At 40.2% G+C, this 21,817-nt stretch overlaps 1 protein-coding gene across 1 annotated transcript in view; it reads right to left on the reverse strand.

Moving 5' to 3' along the window:
• The window catches only part of LOC108795815 (cilia- and flagella-associated protein 47-like), a 111,760-nt gene that overhangs the window by 80,981 nt on the left and 8,962 nt on the right, over window positions 1-21,817 (reverse strand). The window contains exons 6-8 of the mRNA XM_018567121.1: window positions 21,233-21,406; window positions 17,087-17,198; window positions 12,790-12,918 (exon numbers count right to left, since the gene is read on the reverse strand). Of these exons, the coding sequence (XP_018422623.1) occupies window positions 12,790-12,918; window positions 17,087-17,198; window positions 21,233-21,406 (415 nt within the window). The remainder of the gene's footprint in view (window positions 1-12,789; window positions 12,919-17,086; window positions 17,199-21,232; window positions 21,407-21,817) is intronic.

The following is a 21,817-nucleotide window of genomic DNA, read 5'->3' on the forward strand; positions in this document are numbered from 1 at the left end:
CTTTCTATGAGCTAAATTAGGTACAAGTAAATCTTTACTTTTGCAGACAAAGTCAATAGTTTAATCTAGAATTGTTCTGCCTCTTAAAATACATGAGCTTATCCAGGAATACCAATTGTACAATATAAATCCTCACCTTTGCCTGACAAAAAACAAACTTGTTTTAATCCTTCATATAAAAAATAAAGAAGACATATACAAGTGTCTGTACATTCCTTTTAAAGCAAGCAAGGAAATAATATTTAGATAAGGCCTTAGCTACTGAAAAAGTTTACTGACCTTTTGAACTTACTGATTTTTTTTTTTACTACAACAATAATTTCTATGAACATTTAGAAGCGTGAAATTAGGAAATGATTAAATAATGCAAAATCAATGACTGTTGTTACATTATACTTAAAGAGATTCTTAACACATAACTAAAGGCATTGACCATGTTAACACATTAGATGCATAAGTACAAGTCTTTTATTGAAGACACAGTAATAAACAAGGCTTGAATAAGCAGTTCTACTTCTTTATATTCCAAGCATCATAAAAATAACAGAAGTAACAATAAATGTAGTCCTGTGCAAAATAATAGGAAAGATAATAATTTAGTAATATTATATTATTCAGTTGCTCTCAGAGACAAAAACTGAATTGCTGGGCTTAACCATTGAATCACGTCTGTGTGACATTGTTTATTGGCTGAATTACATGATAAAACAGCTAATCACAAGCCTCTTGTACATCCAACAATATATAAATGTTAAAATTGCTTTCTAAAGAAGTGCAATTAAGGCAAAAGAGAGCTCAACGAAATGTCAAACAAATTATATCTATGTATTATAGCTATGCTTAATAGATCTGTAATTTTATTTTGAGCTTCTCATGATATATTGACAACAAAACCAAAGGTCAAATGTCTTGTTTGAGTAAGGAGAATGAATACAAGTTAATATATGGACATTGTAACTCATCGGGAAATTGATAATAATTTGTTCAAAGAAAAGGTGTAAAAATGCTAATTTTGCCTATAAAGCACACTCATGCTTCACCACATCAAACACAAACATGTCACCTTTTGCCATTAAAATAATGAAAATTCTTTGTAATTAGTATTCAGTGTGAATATGCATGAACAGTTTTTTTAATAATATATTTTGTGCATGCTGCTGGTATTGTTATACAGGAGGCTGGCTACATAACAGAAATGGAAGCCCTCAATTAAGTTCTAATGCTAAGCCGGGTTCTCAAAACTGCCTTAAAGAGCAGGTGACCTAAATTACAAGTGACTAAAATGACTCATTCAGTAGGATATAGTCTAGTCTACATTATGCCCTACAAAACAAACTCTGCTTTTGGTTTACTATTTCTTAAAAAAGGCTTTAAATAATCATGTACTTAATTTTAAACCTTTAATAGTAATCGTTCTAAGAGCAGATACCATAAAATGTGAACAGATACCATGGCGTTGATTTACTAACCTTATAAACACACCACGAACATGTATACACCTCTGTAGTGTGTTCCCTCCCAGCATGATCTATTGGTGGAATCTAGACACTTTTGTAGTGTGTACACACCCAGCAGGTGTGTTGTGCAAAGCCCTGCATGAATTACAAGGTGATGTTGTGTAAATTAGCTCTATGTTGTGTTGCTTGCGTTGATGAATGCAGGAATGTAAATGTATGAGCTAACCATTTTTGTCTAAACTGTGAAGCAGCATTATATATGCATCATGTGCATGATTTTTCCATATATGGCATTAGTGGAAATATGCTTTTAGAGACTTTTTGGTTGATAAATACGTTTTGCTGTGTGAAAATCACACGCACCTGGTGCGTGCGTGTGTTTAGGTTAGTAAATCACCCCCCATGGGTCTTATTTATAAATGGAAATATGGCCATGCCAAACACTTTCAGTTCCAAATATGCCAAAAAAACACGACATTGTGTTTATAAAATGGTGCCGCCAATTCTTAAATACAACAGGGAAGGGTGAAAGAAGTGCACCAAATTCATATAAGCTTATAAGGTGGAGTGTAGCCATGGAGAAATACGCCCACTAGATAATGGCGGGTGAAATGTAAAAAGACTGTTTAGCACAAGAAATCTTAAGGAAACTTATGGAAATGCTATAGTTCACAGAAAAGCAGTGGATGCCGCAAAAGTACGAGCAACAGAGAAATACCATAAAGAGCACTGAAAAGATGGCAGTCTGGAGGAATCATGCATACAAGCTGTTTGTCATAACTCTGACCTCAAAAAACACATGAATGGTCTATTACTTGATTTCCGTGTTAAATATTCGTATCTATGCCAACAAAAAGACATGAGCTACTGGTGTATGGGGATGTCCACAGTGCACTCTGCCCTTAAAAAAATACCAATAGCTGATTGGCCAATTTCTCTATAAAATTAGCATATTTTTAAATAATTTTAACAAAAAATGTTTTGGGTCATTCATCCTTTTCCATGCCTTTTCCATGTTTCTTTCTTATAACTAAGTGGTATTTTTTTCAAACGGGTGTAACTTGCATATTTAGCATTTTTTATTATTGTTGTTTTTGCTGTGGGGTTGTGGTCAGGATGTTATTATAGTTCAGGTTTCAGTGGCCACTGATATTTTTCCTTGTTTATTTCATCCAACAATAGATCTCTTTGTAAAACCCACAATCCAATGCTGGCAAACTGTGGACATATTATGCTGTCTTCTATGTGCTTTTTACAACACTCTAGTGGTATTTGACAATTTACCTAGCAAGCCGAATGAAATGCTTAACTCTCTTTTTTTCACTTTATTTTATTGTTCACGGTCTTAAAAAATGTTATATATTGTTTTGTGTATGTTTTGCCTTTTTTTTTTTACTTTTTTGTAGTGCTTTAGGTTTCCAAAACTGAAAAGACTAGTTACTCTGTACTGCTCCCAGCAGGTGTGTTGTGCAAAGCCCTGCATGAATTACAAGGTGATGTTGTGTAAATTAGCTCTATGTTGTGTTGCTTGCGTTGATGAATGCAGGAATGTAAATGTATGAGCTAACCATTTTTGTCTAAACTGTGAAGCAGCATTATATATGCATCATGTGCATGATTTTTCCATATATGGCATTAGTGGAAATATGCTTTTAGAGACTTTTTGGTTGATAAATACGTTTTGCGGTGTAAAAATCACACACACCTAGTGCGTGCGTGTGTTTAGGTTAGTAAATCACCCCCAGTATCTCACAGAAGTGAAATAAGTAAAATAACTCAACACACAGCCATTAATGTCTTAACCGCTGGCAACAAAAGTGAGTACACCCCTAAGTTAAAATGTCCAAATTGAGCCCAATTAGCCATTTTCCCTCCTCGGTGTCATGTGACTCGTTAGTGTTACAAGGTGTCAGGTGTGAATGGGGGTGCAGGTGTGTTAAAGTTGGTGTTATCGCTCTCACTCTCTCATACTGGTCACTGGAAGTTCAACATGGCACCTCATGTCAGGCTCGTCCTCGGCACCCCCGGCCGTGACGTCACGTGGCGCTCCGGCCGCGACGTCACGCGGGGCTCCGCCCCCTGGCAATCACTCGGCGTTCAGTCAATGTGGAACGTCGAGCGAGTTGCCTCCATTGTCTCCACTGAACCAGTCCGGCTCCCACACCCTGCCTAGATCGCAGCACTTGCTGGCACATCTCCTCGCTACAGCTCCTCTCAGCCACAAAGCAAAGAGACTGATCCCCACAGCTTGAACAGCTGAACCGCAAGTATCTGGGCTCTAGCTCTATATTGAACTACCTGTCAGTTGCCTGGTACTACTGCTGATAAGTACATGTTGAAGTTAGATGCCTGTGTAATTACTACTAAAGGGTTACATGCCAAATGAAGTGTATTGAGAGATACTGCTAAAGATTACATGCCTACGCTATATGCCTATCTACTTACGTCAATTCCACACAGCTGTTGTTAATTGGGTATAAGGAGCATTATCAGTAATCCAGATTTCACAGTGTTGCCCGGATGCACTGGGTGTTAGAGGCAGCCAATACAATTCGGGGTTGGGTGTCCAGTGATACCAATCTATAGCTCCTCCGGCTGGGTCATACTACAGTCCCATCAGGCCCCCATCACTATATTAACTTTCCTTGAGCTAAGGCTGGGATACATGATGTGGCATGTCTTCCTAGCGCACTGAGTGTGTAGGAAGTCGCCTGACTGACCGATTCCCATACAGCCTACTAAATTAGTTCCGCAGCTGCCGTCCAAGGCCACCATAGCTGCTTGATTGTGATACCTCATGGCAAAGAACTCTCAGAGGATCTGAAAAAAAGAATTGTTGCTCTACATAAAGATGGCCTAGGCTATAAGAAGATTGCCAAGACTGAGCTGCAGCATGGTGGCCAAGACCATACCGCGGTTTAACAGGACAGGTTCCACTCAGAACAGGCCTCGCCATGGTCGACCAAAGAAGTTGAGTGCATGTGCTCAGAGTCATATCCAGAGGTTGTCTTTGGGAAATAAACGTATGAGTGCTGCCAGAATTGCTGCAGAGGTTTAAGGGGTGGGGGTCAGCCTATCAGTGCTCAGACCACACGCCGCACACTACATCAAATTGGTCTGCCGTCCCAGAAGGAAGCCTCTTCTAAAGATGATGCACAAGAAAGCCTGCAAACAGTTTGCTGAAGACAAGCAGACTAAGGACATGGGTTACTGGAGCTATGAGACCAAGATAAACTTATTTGGTTCAGATGGTGTCAAGTGTGTGTGGCGGCAACCAGATGAGGAGTTCAAGGACAAGTGTGTCTTGCCTACAGTCAAGCATGGTGGTGGGAATGTCATGGTCTGGGGCTGCATGAGTGCTGCCAGCACTGGGGAGCTACAGGTCATTGAGGGAACCATGAATGCCAACATGTACTGTGACATACTGAAGCAGAGCATGATCCCCTCTCTTCAGAGACTGGGCCGCAGGGCAGCATTCCAACATAACGACCCCAAACACACCTCCTAGACAACCACTGCCTTGCTAAAGAAGCTGAGGGTAAAGGTGATGGACTGGCCAAGCATGTCTCCAGACCTAAACCCTATGTGCAAGGTCTCTAACATCCACCAGCTCCGTGATGTCGTTATGGAGGAGTGGAAGAGGACTCCAATGGCAACCTGTGAAGCTCTGGTGAACTCCATGCCCAAGAGGGTTAAGGCAGTGCTGGAAAATAATGGTGGCCACACAAAATATTGACACTTTGGACCCAATTTGGAAATTTTCACTTAGGGGTGTACTCACTTTTGTTGTCAGCGGTTTAGACATTAATGGCTGTGTGTTGAGCTATTTTGAGGGAACAGCAAATGTACACTGATATACAAGCAGTACACTCACTACTTTACATTGTAGCAAAGTGTAATTTCTTCTGTGTCGTCACATAAAATGATATAATAAAATATTTACAAAAATGTGAGGGGTGTACTCACTTCTGTGAGATACTGTATATATATATAGATAGATAGATATACTACCTTATTTTTCCGTGTATAAGACGCTACTTTTTCATAAAAATGTTTACCTAAAAATAGAGGTGCGTCTTATACACAGGGGCCGCGTTTTCGAAACTGCTGAAAGTGCCGATACCACTACAAACTAGCCTCACGAGTGAAACTTCGGATTGCAGAGACAAGATAACAGTTCTCCTCCAATCATAAATCTTTTGTACCTGACGTCAGCTGTTGCTGGGGAGAGCGTGTAGACAGTGCCCAGAGCGGTAATGTCGGAGCATTCTGTGACCATACAAATGTCAGAAAATGAAAAACAACCTGTAAAGCGGCTGTCTTACTCTGCAAAATTTAAACTGAATGTAATCACTTATGCAAAAGAGCATGGAAATAGAGCTGCAGAGAGACAATTTGGACCTCCTCCCACTGAGTGTATGATCAGACAGTGGAGAAAACAGGAAGAGAATCTCCTTAAGATGCCCAAAAAGAAGAAGGCCTTGAGAGGAAAACCAGCAAAATGGCCAAACTTAGAGCAGAGGCTTAAGACTTGGATTTCTTGCCAGAAACCAGTGATGCAATAGAGGCTGAATAAAGTGATTGGCTCAGTGGTAAGTGTGATGCATAATATCATTTAAAATATTGATTTCTGAATTTTGGGTAAGAAAAGTTGGGGGCGTCTTATACATGGGGGCGTCTTATAGACGGAAAAATACGGTATATTGTCAAAAGTATTGGGACGCTTGCCTTTACACGCACATGAACTTTAATGGCATTCCAGTCTTAGTCCCTAGGGTTCAATATTGATTTGGCCCACACTTGGCCGCTGTAACAGCTTAAACTCTTCTGGGAAGGCTGTCCACCAGGTTTAGGAGTGTGTCTATGGGAATGTTTGACCATTCTTCCAAAAGCGCATTTGTGAGGTCAGGTAATGATGTTGGACGAGAAGGCCTGGCTCGCAGTATCCACTCTAATTCATTCCAAAGGTGTTCCATCAGGTTGAGGTCAGACCTCTGTGCAGGCTAATCAAGTTCCTCCAACCCAAACTCTCTCATCCATGACTTTATGGACCTTGCTCTGTGCACTGGTGCGCAATCATGTTGGAACAGGAAGGGGCCATCCCCAAACGGTTCCCACAAATTGGGAGCATGGCATTGTCCAAAATGTCTTGGTATGCTGATGCCTTGAGAGTTCCTTTCACTTAAGCTAAGGGGCCAAGCCCAACCCCTGAACGGATGTTGACATTTTTGCAAACAGTGTAAAGGGGTCAACTCCTTGTCCCATTTTCACATTTCCCCCAACTCCCAAACAGAATGCTTAAATACCTATCAACATTTTGGGAGTGTTGGCTGAGGACATCACAACCATTTTTCAGCACTTTTGGCCTGGTAAAACATGTTCATAAATGCAGAAAGCGATGGGAAATCTTGTTAACGTAGGTCCGCATATCTTTACAAAACCAAAGGCCTTCTTGTGTGTTCCTATTATAGGAAAACACAAACTCAAGCTTAAAATATTGTTCTGACAGCCTCTAGCCGCTACAATAAAAACAGCAGGGGATTCCTCCATCCTTGCTTGTAATTGTTGATGTAGGAATCTGTTATATTTTCTTTGATCAGCCCACAGGTTGAGCAAAGAAAATATAACAGTGTATGGCCATCTTAATTCAAATTCAGGTACTTAAACTACTTGCATTTAAAAATGCATTTAATAATTTCTAATGAATACATAACAACGTTAATTGGTAATGTTTTAATTTCTGCATTCAATGTGTGGGAGTGTTAAGGTTTTTTAGAGTTAGGTTACGTTTTAGGGTTTTTGTTTTGTGGATAAGGTTAGGTTTAATTATTAGTTTAGATTACCTGTCAAGGTGTACATTTCAGTGTCATCTTAACAATTAGGTGATCTATGTTAGATTGTAGATGAAGTGTTAAATTAGGCCAGGAGAAGGTAAAGATTAAGTGTAAGGGTGAGTCCTGTGAGTAAGTGTTAAAGCATTAAAGTGACATTAAAGGCAAACAATGTTTACCCTCCCCCAATGTTAATGTCAGCACTTACCTTTAATGATGTTTCTTAATCCGATCTTCTTCTTTCTTGCCCTTTTCATCTGCCCCTCCAGCGCTGCAGCGGGTCTCCGATCCAGCGCTGACTCCTGTTGCTTGCTGGCACTTCCGGTCCCACGGTGTCTGCATGCGGGTGCATGCGTCCATAGACTTACCTTGTGTCTCTCCTCGCGTCCCGGCCGCAAATGTGATCTGCGCATGCACCCACCCCAAGATGCTTCGCGGCCGCCCGAGAATTTTCACATTTTCAGATGGGAACGCTCGGGAAAGACACGGGTAAGTATTAACCCTTTTAAAAGCGGTTTATTTGTTTTTTTTTACACTTTTTGCATATATCTACTGCTTGCTAGCAGTAGATATATGCAAAAAAAGGTGAGGCTCTAATTATCCTTTAAGGCATTCCTGGAAGACTGATGAAGTGTGTGTATATTAAAAAATCCTCTGAACCAGAGGACATGAGCAATGTTACCGTATATATTTGTAGGAGGATTAGGGGTACCAGGGGCAGGAAATAGCTGATGGGGACATGGGCGGAAAGTAGAAAACTTATATTAATTTATGATGCTCTGGGTGTCAAATCCCCCATCCAAATGTCAGGTGATAGGCTCCCAAAAATAATGTACCACAATGTGTTGCCAATTTAGGATATATTAAAAAATGCATATTACAGTTCAAAATAGAAATCTGAAGCTGAAGTTCAATCTGCTTATATTTTGACTACCCTGGTTCCTCCTTTACACTCTCATCAAGCTTACAGTGCCAAGGCAAATCAGGGTAAGCAAATTCAGTAAAGGGGAGGAGACTGTACAACTGTGCAAGATTTAAGGTAAGGATGGAGTTCAGCTTTAACTTTGTCACTGTCACACCTGCACACTGCTTCTTTGCAACAGGTCAACAGTGTTTTCTTGCAGACACAGCAACACAGAGGACACTTATGCAAATCATCCTCAAACAGCAAGGGAGTGTCTGAATTCTGGAAGTACCAGATCAGGGCAAGGAGGGAGGTAGTCTGCACAGAGTAAATGTAAAAGATCAAAGTAACAGTTCTCCATCAAAATCAGGTATATTTTATATCATCAGAATAATTCCAACTTACATTTTTTTGGTAAGCAGTTTCCTCTGCTTGAAGCAGATTCATTTTTTGGAATTCCGACTCTAAAAAGTCCAGCCAGTCAAAATATATCACCTTCAACCCCTCAGTTCCAGCAATCATCCACCAGGGAACAATCGCTTGGATCACATTACACAAATAAATCCTTATGGAAAGGCATAAGGCATTTTGACATACTGAACACACTTAACATTAATGGCAAAAATTGAGTCACTAAGCTAACTGCAGGGAAATTACTAAAGAGCATCTGTGCTGCAGGTTAACACATAATTAAAGGAATGAAAAAATTGTGAAGCAATTAAGAGAAAAATCTAATCTGTCTAGCAGCTTGGAGTAGACATTTAATTTAGATAGTATTGCCCCTAGTACTTTCAAGTTTCATAGTATTTTGAAAGGGAGTTAGGTCTGATACACGCAGTTATTAAACGTTAGACAATTTAATGCAAATATTTATCATTTCAAACATTTCTGAGAACCAAAATAGAGAAGCACCATCATTGCAAGGTGTTAAATAGACATTTGGGCTTTAAAGGAAAACTAGCAGACTGCCTACCTCTAGAATATTTCTTAAAAGCATAAACACTTTTTGTGCCAGTTTCATAAATAGCATGGGGACTCCATCGATAAAATAATCCCAACCACCAATACAACAAAAGCAGGCCTTACTTATACATCACCTTTACTGTGATCTAAAGTAAAGTTTAACAGAAAGGGCAAAACAATATGCAGTGCTTGCTGCTGTTTTGTGGGGAACTGAGATGCTGAAAAATAAATGATAAGTTATAAAAATTTGTCGGCTGAACATGCCTTTATTAATCCAACACGGAAATATCAGTTTGAGTAGTACTTTACTTTTTTGATTTTCCAACCTGCCCTAAAAATGACACATGTGATGTGATTGGCTGCTTTTGGCAACATGCATTATTCCGATATCCAATTTAAAAAAAAAAAGCAACAGTATGCATACAGACTCATATCCAAACACATTTTGTATTGGAGAGCTTGCTAAAAGCAACGGGCTGACATGTTCAGACAAGCGAATTGTCTTTTAGAAAAAAGTGTCACATTTTGAAAAGAGAGATGTTAAATGGCAAATCATATGGATTTTTTTTATCTTCATACAAACTATTCCATATCCGTGACCTAAAGAATGCACTGCTGCAAGGAAGCAATTTCACACACTGCAGCTCTTTGTGTTAGAAAGCTAATAGCAAATAGCAAGAATGTCGCATCCAGAATACATTTTAACAAACAACTGTGAATTGTGTCCTTGTCCAATGAATGATGTTGAAAGTGTTGACAAGGATAATGAATGGTAAAAGAGATTACAAAATACACTGTTGCAAATGGAAATTGAAAAGGCTAGGATTTTGTGAACTAAATAGTAAAATGTTATATATTACCAGAAATAAATTATTACATTTTAAAACAATTTAAAAAAAATGTATTCAGTAAAATGTTAGATTAAAAGTAAGAAGCATTAACCTCTTGCCGTCCGCCCGTAGTAGAAAAACGGACGGACGGCACTGCTGCATTGGCGGGTTGCCGTCGCCAGACGGCATTTTTTTTCTGCTCGCGCGCGCCCCCTAGCGGGCACGCACGGGCAGAAAAGACCCGTCCAATGCGACGGTGTTTCACATATAGGCGATCAGCGGGTCCATAGCCCGCTGATCGCCTATATGTGCTCGTTCGCGGCACCCCCCCCGGTTTTTTTTCCCCCCTCTGACCCCTCACCTTGAATCCCGGGATCCACTGCCCCATCTTGGATCCCGAATTTTGGGCAGGAAGAGAGTTAAGAACAAGCAAGTAGAGGTTTTAAAAAATATATATATATTTTGTATATGTAATTATTTGATTATATTTTTTTCTAATAGTTTGCTTAAAAAAAGTACTTGTTGGAATAAACAAAGAGCTATATACCTTTGTATCTCCGTTGACATATTCAAAATAATAAATATTTAGTATGGCGTTCTAACATTTTCAACTTATCTTCATTTTCAGACGGTAGCTCTGATGTGAGATAATGCCAATCATACCACCTTTATAGCATCTCTGTTGCTGATAAATAAACAAATAAATACATAGCCTGAAAAAATGTATTAATAATATTTACCAGTCCATTCGCCGGTAATCCAAAGCTGTGCTGTCTTATAGAGCTATGGCTGCTCCTGGTATCTTAAGCATCCAACACTTCTTGGTGTGTTGGATATCTGCATCCTGCACTGTATGCTATGGTTCCACCCATCAGCCACTATGTAGTTAGTGTGTCCCAGCAGCCCTAAAATAGAAGTCACTAGCACTTGATGATAATGTGCAAGTGTCATAGATTGACTCGGACAGGTGTGCCGTCACGGCCGGCTCCTCCCCCTGGGCGCGGCGCCTCCTCCTCTTAAACACAGCTGAGTCAGTCACTAGGCGTTCAATCGTTGTGGAACGTCGAGCGACTGACTCTGTGGGGAACAGAGCCACAGACCATCCACAGGCTTAAGTGAGGAGTTGAGCCTCCCTGTTGGGACTCAGCTACTGCTAGCTGCTACGGCTCACATTGCTACACAGGATTACCTCCTACTCCTCCTGAACTCCCTCCACTCTTGAACAGCAAGTACAAGGGGGTCTTCCCCTACCTGTTGGTAGCCACTTCAAGCCATATTAGACGTGTATGATAGCAATGAACTGTGTGCATTGATACCAACTGGAATATCATATTGCTGGTTATCTCCCACCTATTGGTAGCCACTTCAACCCATATTAGACGTATATGCTAGCAATGAACTGTATGCATTGATGCCAACTGAACATACCATATTGCTGGTTTTCTCCCACCTATTTGTAGCCACTTCAAAGCGATATTGAGATGTATATACTAGCAAGGATCTGTGTGCATTAATACCAACTGAACATATCATATTGTTGATTATTACGGATTGCATAACCTGCTCTGCCGAAGATAAACTTGCATAACCACCGCACTACACATCTCCCCAAGCTTATTAGTGAACGCCATTCAGTAAATCTGCCACACCATGATCACTGTGGATTGGAGAGGGGTGATAGGAAACGATTCCCTATTTATTCCTGCAGTGACAACACTACAATTCACCACACGCCTCCACTTGAGGTTGATAGTTATAACCAAAATACCTAAACTGTATACCTTTGACCCTCATTGGTCATATCCCTATAACATTCTAGGACGGGTACATGATGTGGAATGGCCCCCCATCACACTGAGTGTATTGGGGTTCCGCAAAGACTGACCAAACCCTTACACCTAGAGTGTTAGTTCCTCAGTTGAGATCCAAGAGAGTACTGCCCTGCTGGATTGTGACAGCAAGAAGTAAAGCACTTTTTATTAAATTGTCACATGCATCATACAGCCAATGTTCCGGGGCCACACAGGGCCCCTTCTTCTGGGTGACATAGTGATTCATGGTCACTATGTCGCATGTGACAATTTAATAAAAAGTGCTTTACTTCTTGCACAAATCATCAAGTGCTGGTGACTTCTATTATGGACTTTATCTGATATGGCGCCATCCGTGTTGTCACTTCAAGCACCAAGTTTTCAACAAGGTCTGTACGCTGTATGGAGTACAGGTGATTTCATATTATCGCCAGCAGCTCTAAAGGGAAATACTAGCGATGTAGCAGTTGGGAGGTGGAATGTAACACAAAGCAGGAAAGGCAGGCATCTCACATATCTGGAAATGTGGGATGCTGAGGTCATCAGGGGTGGTTGTAGCTCAAGATTTTGCTTCTTGTCAGGACTACCAACCCCTACATCAATATAGGACACAGTAGTGAAATAGGATCTGGGTGAAGGTACCACAGTGCACACCTAGATGCCAAAGATATAAAAAAATCTATCTATCTTTTATATAAATAGATAGATAGATAGATAGATAGATAGATAGATAGATAGATAGATAGATAGATAGATAGATAGATCTCTTATACAAGTGGGAAAGATCAGATTGGTTATCCAGATGTTTAGTAACACTTTGTATCTAAAGGGAAAGCTCCTTTAAATGACACCGTTAAGTTTTTTGGGGTTACCGTTATATCTTTTATATCTTATGTCATTTTTAAAAATACTTCTTATACTGAAATCAATACCTAATTTTTAGCAGCTAGAAAGTGCTTTCAGAAATCCCTGTTTTGATGAAATAAAACATACCTGCTTTCTTTACATCAGCAGTTTTAAATTCCACTATTTGAAAAGCTTCATCGATATCTGCAGTAGCTGGTGGGTTGCCATGTTGAAATTGCTGCTGTTCTCTGTCTTCTGCAACAAATGAGATTACACCTAACAAAAACAAGAGACACCAGATATTGGATTAATAGTTATACTTGTATTTATAGTGACTGCCCAAACTTTAGAAAAAAATGACACTTATGTTATGAGCACTTATCCAATATAACAGTGAAGAGGGAAATTATTTCAACCAAGATGTTCCCAATTCCTGTCTTAAATATTACATGCCTCTTGTTTTGTTTGAGTATTTTTTTATTTGTCATAATAACTGTCAAAATAGCTAAACCTCTATTTAAGGAAAATCATTAGATGGGAAAAAATAATACAGTATATGCAAATATTCATGTAACACTCACTCGCATTTAACATATAATCAAAAGAACAAAAGAGGGCGCAAAAACACTGGCTGGCTAAGGAAGATATAACGGAAACTCAAGGTGGTGGCACTTACATGTGAATCCCGCAATCCGGAGATGGGCGGCCAATCTGGAGGATCGGGACACTCGTGATGTGTGTCCGACTCTAGCTGGTGTGCTGCTCAGGGAGGTACATCCATAGGAGGGTGTGAGCAAGAAGAGGGGACTTCGTCCGTGGTGCCATTAGAGAAATGCAGGCTATGTGCGGTGTAGAGGAGAACCAGAGATCTCCCTGTGGTGTTGGCAATAGACAGGGCTGTAGCAGCCGCGGCTGTGGGTGTCAGCGAACGGTCACTGTCAGGACTGCTTGGGACAGTGTGCGGGAGTCTGTGTGCGGGAGCAGCTGACAGATGCCGAATGGTCGGCTCAATGGTAAGATTGAGAGGGATCAGTCTGTGTCTGTGTGCGGAAGCAGCTGACAGATGCCGAATGGTCAGCTCAATGGTAAGATTGAGAGGGATCAGGGAGGAAAAGAGCGACGCGTTTCGAGGTACTACCTCTTTATCAAGCTCGGGTAGAACGGTAGGACGGTGGCGGGAATCCGCCGGTTTTAAAAGTGACAGGTGGGCGGGGCTAGTGGTGGTGAGCGGTAAACCCGAGGTTCAAAATTGAGAACGAAGCTGCTGGAACCGGGCATGTATTTAGAAGCTTGATGTGCATAGAGGCCATAGAGGACTGATATGTAGGGAAAGGGGACAATGGGAAGGAGTTACTTTTGTCGTTATTATTGCTGTTATTAAAGAAAGAGGGGGGAACCATTGAGCATGTGGATTTCTATTAAAAAGGGCTCCCACATGATGAACTAAAGGAACGGTTCTTTAACATGTATATATATTTACATTTTTATTCTTTTTATTAATTTTATTTTCATTTTACATTTTATATTTTTTCCAATTTTCTTTTATAACATAATTTTTAGTGCTTCTAATAAAGACAATTTTAATATAGACATTTTTAACTTAGTAGCCTTTCTACTAAGGTCCTGTTTTAACCATGGTACCATTTGCAACTTAGCAACATAGTAGCTTTTTACCCTAATACGACTTTTTTTGTCAATGGCTCCCCCCTCTTTCTTTAACAACAGCAATAATAACGACGATAGTAACTCCTTCCCATTGTCCCCTTTCCCTACATATCAGTCCTCTATGGCCTCTATGCACATCAAGCTTCTAAATACATGCCCGGTTCCAGCAGCTTCGTTCTCAATTTTGAACCGTGGGTTTACCTCTCATCACCACTAGCCCCGCCCACCTGTCACTTTTAAAACCGGCGGATTCCCGCCACCATCCTACCATTCTACCCGAGCTTGAGAAAGAGGTAGTACCTCGAAACGCGTCACTCTTTTCCTCCCTGATCCCTCTCAATCTTACCATTGAGCCGACCATTCGGCATCTGTCAGCTGCTCCCGCACACAGACTCCCGCACACTGTCCCAAGCAGTCCTGACAGTGACCGTTCGCTGACACCCACAGCCGCGGCTGCTACAGCCCTGTCTATTGCCAACACCACAGGGGGATTTCTAGTTCTCCTCTACACCGCACATAGCCTGCATTTCTCTAACGACACCACGGACGAAGTCCCCTCTTCTTGCTCACACCCTCCTATGGATGTACCTCCCTGAGCAGCACACCAGCTAGAGTCGGACACACATCACTAGTGTCCCGATCCTCCAGATTGGCCGCCCATCTCCGGATCCCGGGATTCACGCATAAGTGCCACCACCTTGAGTTTCCGTTATATCTTCCTTAGCCAGCCAGTGTTTTTGCGCCCTCTTTTGATTATCTGCACTCACAGGTTCTCCTCCTGTTTCCCAGGGCTGCATACATGTCTGTAGGTTAACTTTTTTCCATCCGAGAGCGCTGTTTATGTTTTTTCTGTTGTTCCCGCATTTAACATGTATACTAGCTTATCTTCTTTTTGAGATAAAGTGGAATTTTAGTAAAATAAGCCTGAACTTGCTTGATAATAAGATGATATAAGTTAGGATTTCTAAATCATTGTCTTACTTGTCATTGCTTTAAGTAGGCAACAAAGAATCAAACAAGATCTTCATGTGTGTTAGCTTTATAGCTTTTGAGATTACAATAAGTACAGTATTGTGGTGCATCTATATTCAAAGCCATTGATAGACAAAGGTTTTTTTGCACTTTATTTTAGTAAGATAGACTTTTAAAAGCATATTAAAGATTAACCAATATGCACCTCCACCATTTCATTCTTCTTATCTCTACCTGTTAGGGAGTAAGCATGAAAACCAAATTGTTTTTGTTCATCTCTGCTTAATTATAGTTATGTGGGTAGCTGCATTAAAGTGCATCTGGCTTAGCCAAAGACATGGACCTGTGTAGGTTTTCAAACCCACGTGTTTATGTGGTGTTACCTGCTAGTGCTAAAACTTCAAAGACTCTGAAATTAGACATTTGAGTGGCTTATAGTTATGGTTCAGATGACCGTTAGGGGCTGGAATTAGTATTTGCAACATTAGACCCCCTTAATTTGCCTTCCCTGCTGACTCTAATGCCTAATGTCTAAATTTTGCCAAAATGATCACATGTTACCCTCTGTATCTCTAATACAGTAGGCTGGAGTCTTTGCAATAAAAAGTAGACTAACAAGACAGGGAAGGTTTTTGTAAGTACCAGCCATTTCTCAATTCATTACCTAGTTATTCTGGGATATTGACTCCCGATTTAAACAGTAACACTGATGCAAGCAGAAATGTATTGGACATTGAAAATATACCTTTTGGCACTATTTTTTATTTAACCTTAATGACAATCATCTTCTATTACACTTAGTACATTTTGAACTTTTATGAGCTAGAGAGACTAACCATATATAATATGAATTTCTGCACATCTAATGCGACAAATAATAAGGAAATGATGAAATGATGTTATACACAGCAACCATTTAGAAGTGAGAAAAAGGAAAATTCTGAGTGACTGTTTTCTTTTTGATATCATTATAATCAATACACTGTCCTCAATTTTTTGTAGCGTAAAAATCATACAGCCAGCTATGAACACTAGAAACATCTCTGGAACTGTTAGCAGGATGTTAAAGCATTGCATTTTGTACATTTAAATATTTTCTGCTTTTTTTACGCCTAAATTAACCATTCAATTTAAATATTGCTACTGGTAATAATCTTATTACCATATTACTTTTGGTAAGGAGGGTGGATACTTACAGTAAAAAGGTACCTAACTTTTAAATGAGCATTTCTGTATGTTTTCGATATTTGATTTACCCCTAAGTTTTCATAAGTACATTGTAGGCTTCATTAACACTATGTGCAATTAGATGCTCTTATATGCATTTAAAAAGCTTTAAAAAAAAAACATTTATCTGCATCTATTAATTTCTAATGGGTATATTCACACCTTGCATCTAGATTCTTTCATCTGCGTTCAGTTTATCTGCATTTTCAAAAAACAGAAGTAAGGTGCATCCTGGCACTGGTATGAACTTCTAAACGAGCTAAAAAGCATGTAAAGGCATGTTAATGCATTTTGATGCTAGAACTTAGTACCATGCACATCTAAATGCATATACATGTGAACACGTGTAAACACACCTCATTTAAAGCATCTGGAAGCATAAACACAGCATCTAGACTGGCAGATTTTTATCTGAATATAGAGGACATAAACGCAAATGGCAAGTGTGAATGAAGCCTTAGAATAGCACTTAATAGAGTCAAATCTTGATGTTCAAGTTATTCCAGGTATTCTTGGCCTATAAATAAACTTTAAAACTTGTCAATATAACTGATGTCACACTTGTATACAATTTTATTACCTTTGAACAAACCACGTTTCCATGGAGATATGTTGAGTGTATAAGGAGCTGATGTTCCTGGCTTTACAGTTAATGTCCGAGGCCCCCCAATGACTGGAATATCTGACACAACCTAAATTAGATTAAAATGTCATACTGTTAAAGCATTTTCTTATTTTAATATATAAATGGTGTATAAACGGACAAGAACATTAATAAAGACTTTACAGCTATAAATTGTAATATAAAATAAATGCACTTATAAACCCCATCTGGAGAGAACACAGGTTCTATAAATATAACACAAAAAACATGCATAATACCATATTCATAATAGCCACAAAAGTAACTGGACATAAATATGTATATAAATGTGCACTGATCCATATACCAAACATCAATATGAAAATCTTAACCAGTACAGCACAAACATGTAAGCAATATAACTAACTAAGACAAGTGTTAGCAGTCTAACATTACATAGGTTCTACTTATAGTTCCCCATAGCTCAGAAGTACACTGGGCACATGTTCTTTGGACCAAACAGGTTGGTTAACATCCAGTCACTATTCCTGCTTGCTACACACTAAGCTTGGTAAAACTCCACTGGTTATTAAGACTAAATGGAAGACCCTACTACCTACTATGTCTACAGAGGAATGGGATGGTATATGCCCTTGTCATATGTTGGACTCAACAGTAGTTAAAGTAGAATTAAACCTTCTTATTTTTTTTGCACATAAAACAACAACATAAAAAATACAAAAAGTTACCAAACAGGTTATTACTTACCTCTGTCTCCGCCGCTCGCTCGCGTCCGACGATCTGAAGATTCTCGAGCGGCCATGAAGGATCATGGGGCGGCCACATGCCCAATACAGATCTTTGGCCACGAGAAGAGGAGAAACACAGGGTAAGTCAATGCACGCAGCCCGGCAGCATGCATGCACACAGACGCCGTGGGACACAGAAGACACAGCAGTCAGTGCTGGATCAGGGAGCGCACCAGCGCTGGAGGGACTACTTTAAACTACTGGAAAGAAGAAGATGATCGGATCAAGAAGCATCATTTAAGGTAAGTCCTTAAAGCAGCATGGGGGACGTGACTTTAATGTCACTTTAATCATTCATTTAATTGTATATTATACACAAAACATACCCATGTCCTGTTTAACTGCACAAAATGGAATGTATGGGCACCCCCTGTATAATAATTCCCAACTATATATGATGAAATGAACCCTTAGGAGATTTCATGCACCTCATATGGGATTGCCAGAAAGTATCTGACAGCAAGTGGTTACTGTGCTCACCACCTTACTGCAACCCCCTCATCACAGGTCGGCTCAGTAGATCGGGAAGTGAGTGAACACATAGCGTCGCTCGCCCACTTCTTGATCTATCCATGCAGAGAGCCTTGACTGTCACTCACGGGTCCCTGCAGGGATTCCCCCCCTCCCGTGTCCGATCCTCCAGCGCTGACTGGTGGAACGGAAGGGGGAGGGGGCAGGTACAGCTGGCTCTGCCTTTATATAGGCAGAGCCAGCTGTCACTCACGCAGCTGGGTGGATCCAGACAGCATTGTCAGACAGAAAAGCTGTAGCTCGCGGTATACTGAGCTTTGGGTGACGGGAGGATGCTAGTTTGTGTCCTCCCGTTACCCTTAGGAGAACTATGGGCAAAAGCCCTGACCCCATAGTTCTCCTTTAAAGGAAGGTGATTCCTCCACAGGAATAGTGTAGTTTTGTTAAGGCAGGTAATGGGAGGGTCCACTGGGAAAGAGGACTCACTTTAAGCCTGATGAAGGGGACCCTGTGCGGCCCCGAAAGCGCTTGATTCCTTTCGAGTGAATAAAATGAATATTCACTAAAATCTTTTGTTATTTTGTCGTTTCTGGAGTGCTGGTGACATCCATATCCAACGATTATATCTGATGCGGCGCCATCCGTAGTCATTGCGAGCACCCACATCTCCACATGGGAAGTCCGGTAAGGAGTGCTACAGGTCCTTGGACATTTGACAGAGGACTGGGAAAGACGCATCAAGGTTTTTCCAATCCTTAAAGATGAAATCATCAAACAGAGGATGGAGAAAACTGGGTGCAGTAATGCTTAATTTAAATGTTCTGATAGCTTTCACATATTTGTCCCTCAATCAAATTGAAATTGCCTAAATAAAAAGCCTGCTCTGATTACTGTTGGGAGAAAAAGTGATTGGGTATTTTTGGTCCATTACTATTACTTCCACTGAGATTATTTGACCTCAGAAGAAATGTATTCCGTAGCCGTAGTGTGCCTCCATGTTTGACTGTTCTTTGTTGTCTGTAGCCAACTTAAAGCAGAATTCCAGGAAAATATTATTAACTCCTGCAGTAGGGTTTTGGTCTAGGGAAGAAAATAACAAAGTCATACTCAAACGATCCTCTGAGGCAGCTGGCTGTGACAACGCTCCCTCCAGCCTCTCTCCTTCTACACTGCAGCATCAGGAGTGACGTAGGCGATCCCCTGCAGGGATGTCCTCACAAAAAGCTGACATGTGTTCACAGTCCAACAGCCGGACCTCTCTAACTCCTGATCACATGCAGGAGTAGGCTGTAAATACTCCCTGGCAACCTCCAGGGAAGTGGAGAAGCAGGATGCTTATGTATTATTTACTTAAAACTGACTAACTGGGTGAGTTGGGTTGACTGATACATAAACTCCTCTATAACTAAGGGAAAATATCATCACTGTGGGGCGGTGGCTAGCAACAGAAACATTGAGAAGGGCAAAGAAGGTACAGATGGGGAATCGCAAAATGCAGGAAAATGTGTACTGCAATTGGAGTAACACAGAAACCACAGAGACCCCCCACTTTGCCAGCTGTTTATACACTGCGAAAACACAGATAACCTTTGACACAACTTTGACCCTGGAAGCTCCATAGTAAATACATGCACCTGGTGCAACGCTGTATCAGAGCCCACTACATGGAACACCCAATGATATTCTGATAAAATACTACAGCATTGTCACAGAGAATTCTCCATGTAAAAATACTGGGAAAGTCTGTGCTCAATAGCTAACTGGAGAGGCTGTCCAGGACTAGAAGGTCAGCAGCAGTTGATGGAAGAATTTCACAAAGTTTTAGCAGTAAAGCTGAGAATAAACTTTCATTAAAAGTTCAGTAGGAGCATAATATTTTAGCTACACATTTTAAAAGAGTATCCTTTTTTCATTAGATTACTTTTCTAATGAGTATAAGATAGCCAGGACTGTATTTGTTATTATAGGTATTTACAGACCTGTGACTAAAAACTGTAGTTGCTTTTTCCAATTTTTTGTCACCTCTGGATTTATTGAGAGCAGTCTCAAAAGCCTGTCTTTTAAGATATGTGCAGTTTTTTTCCCTTGATTGTAGTCCTGCATATAAATCAGTATAAAGTGACAGATAAGGTGGAGCCTATACAGTAGGGCAACACCCTTCACATTAACCTAGGGTAGCGTGATGTTTGAATAAAGCACTTCAGGTAACCCTGTGTATACAGTAAAATAGCAGGAAGGAGTCAATACAACTAAAGGTGACCATACACTATACAACCGTCGCAAGACTTTTGTCTTGCGAGGGTTGTAAAGTAATTCAAAAAAAGTATGATCTGCCCATCTTGGACAGGCAGATCGTACTTGCGATCATCGTGCGCACACCGGCCCGTTCGGCAGTTGTCTCTCGATCATGTTAAAAACCAGCCGAAAATCGTATGATTTTTGGCTGGTTTTCCAACATTCTCGAAATACAAAAGTTGTGCGACCGTACAGTAGGAACGGTCACACGCCTTCCATACACTGCACGTTTATCGTACGATCGCGGGATTTCCTGCGATTCTCGTACGAGAATCGTGCAGTGTATGGGCACCTTAAGGCAGTTGTAAGAAACTCCTTTTTAATGAACAGAAGGGTCTCACAAAAGCCTTTGTCAAATATAATGTGCAAATATTTTCTGTACACATGCATGCACACTTCACTGCACACAATCTTTATTGAACAGCTTTTACAAAACAAAGTGTACTCTTTAACAATAGACCAACTAATATGGATGACTAATAATTAACAAAAATGCTTTTTAAAGCTAATACAAAAACTTTTACACTTCTTGTTTTTCAATATTCTGAAAACAAATTCTAAAACTTACCTTATATGTCAATTTGTCGTTCGTATAATTGGGCACCATAAGGACTTTGTGTGCAATTTGTCTCACTTGGCAATCTATCACGATATGATCAAGAGCCAGGGGTTCTTGGCCAATGCCTTTGAGGCCAAATATATGCTCGGTACCATCTGTTTCATTTTGAAGAATTAGTTTGCCCTGATAAAACAGGAAGGTATTAAGCCTTTGGCTGCAAAGTTCCACTCTCAATTTCCTAAATTCTCCCTAAAAACAATTCATTTATTGGGCAGTGAAGAAACTGCATATTGAACATTCTTCCTTTCTTATTTTTTTGTGTTAGTTTAAAGAACAGCAAGAATAATTTATTATATTAACCAATGTATTGTAATTGCACCAACAGCCATAAAATGAGACTAAGTGACCATTTGATTTTTCATAAAAGTAGAAGGAATTAAAAAAGGGGTTAAAATTAATTCAGAGATAAAAATGGCATCTGATTAGCTACTAAAAGTACATTGATTTGATTCCAGTTTCATGGAGTAACCTTGTAGTAACTGTTCCAGGCAGCCATATTTGTTGTGGACACACAACAACATATTTAAAAGGTTC

The sequence above is a fragment of the Nanorana parkeri genome, unplaced genomic scaffold (genome assembly GCF_000935625.1).
Source record: "Nanorana parkeri isolate BGI_ZX_2015 unplaced genomic scaffold, ASM93562v1 scaffold1010, whole genome shotgun sequence".
NCBI lineage: Eukaryota > Metazoa > Chordata > Amphibia > Anura > Dicroglossidae > Nanorana > Nanorana parkeri.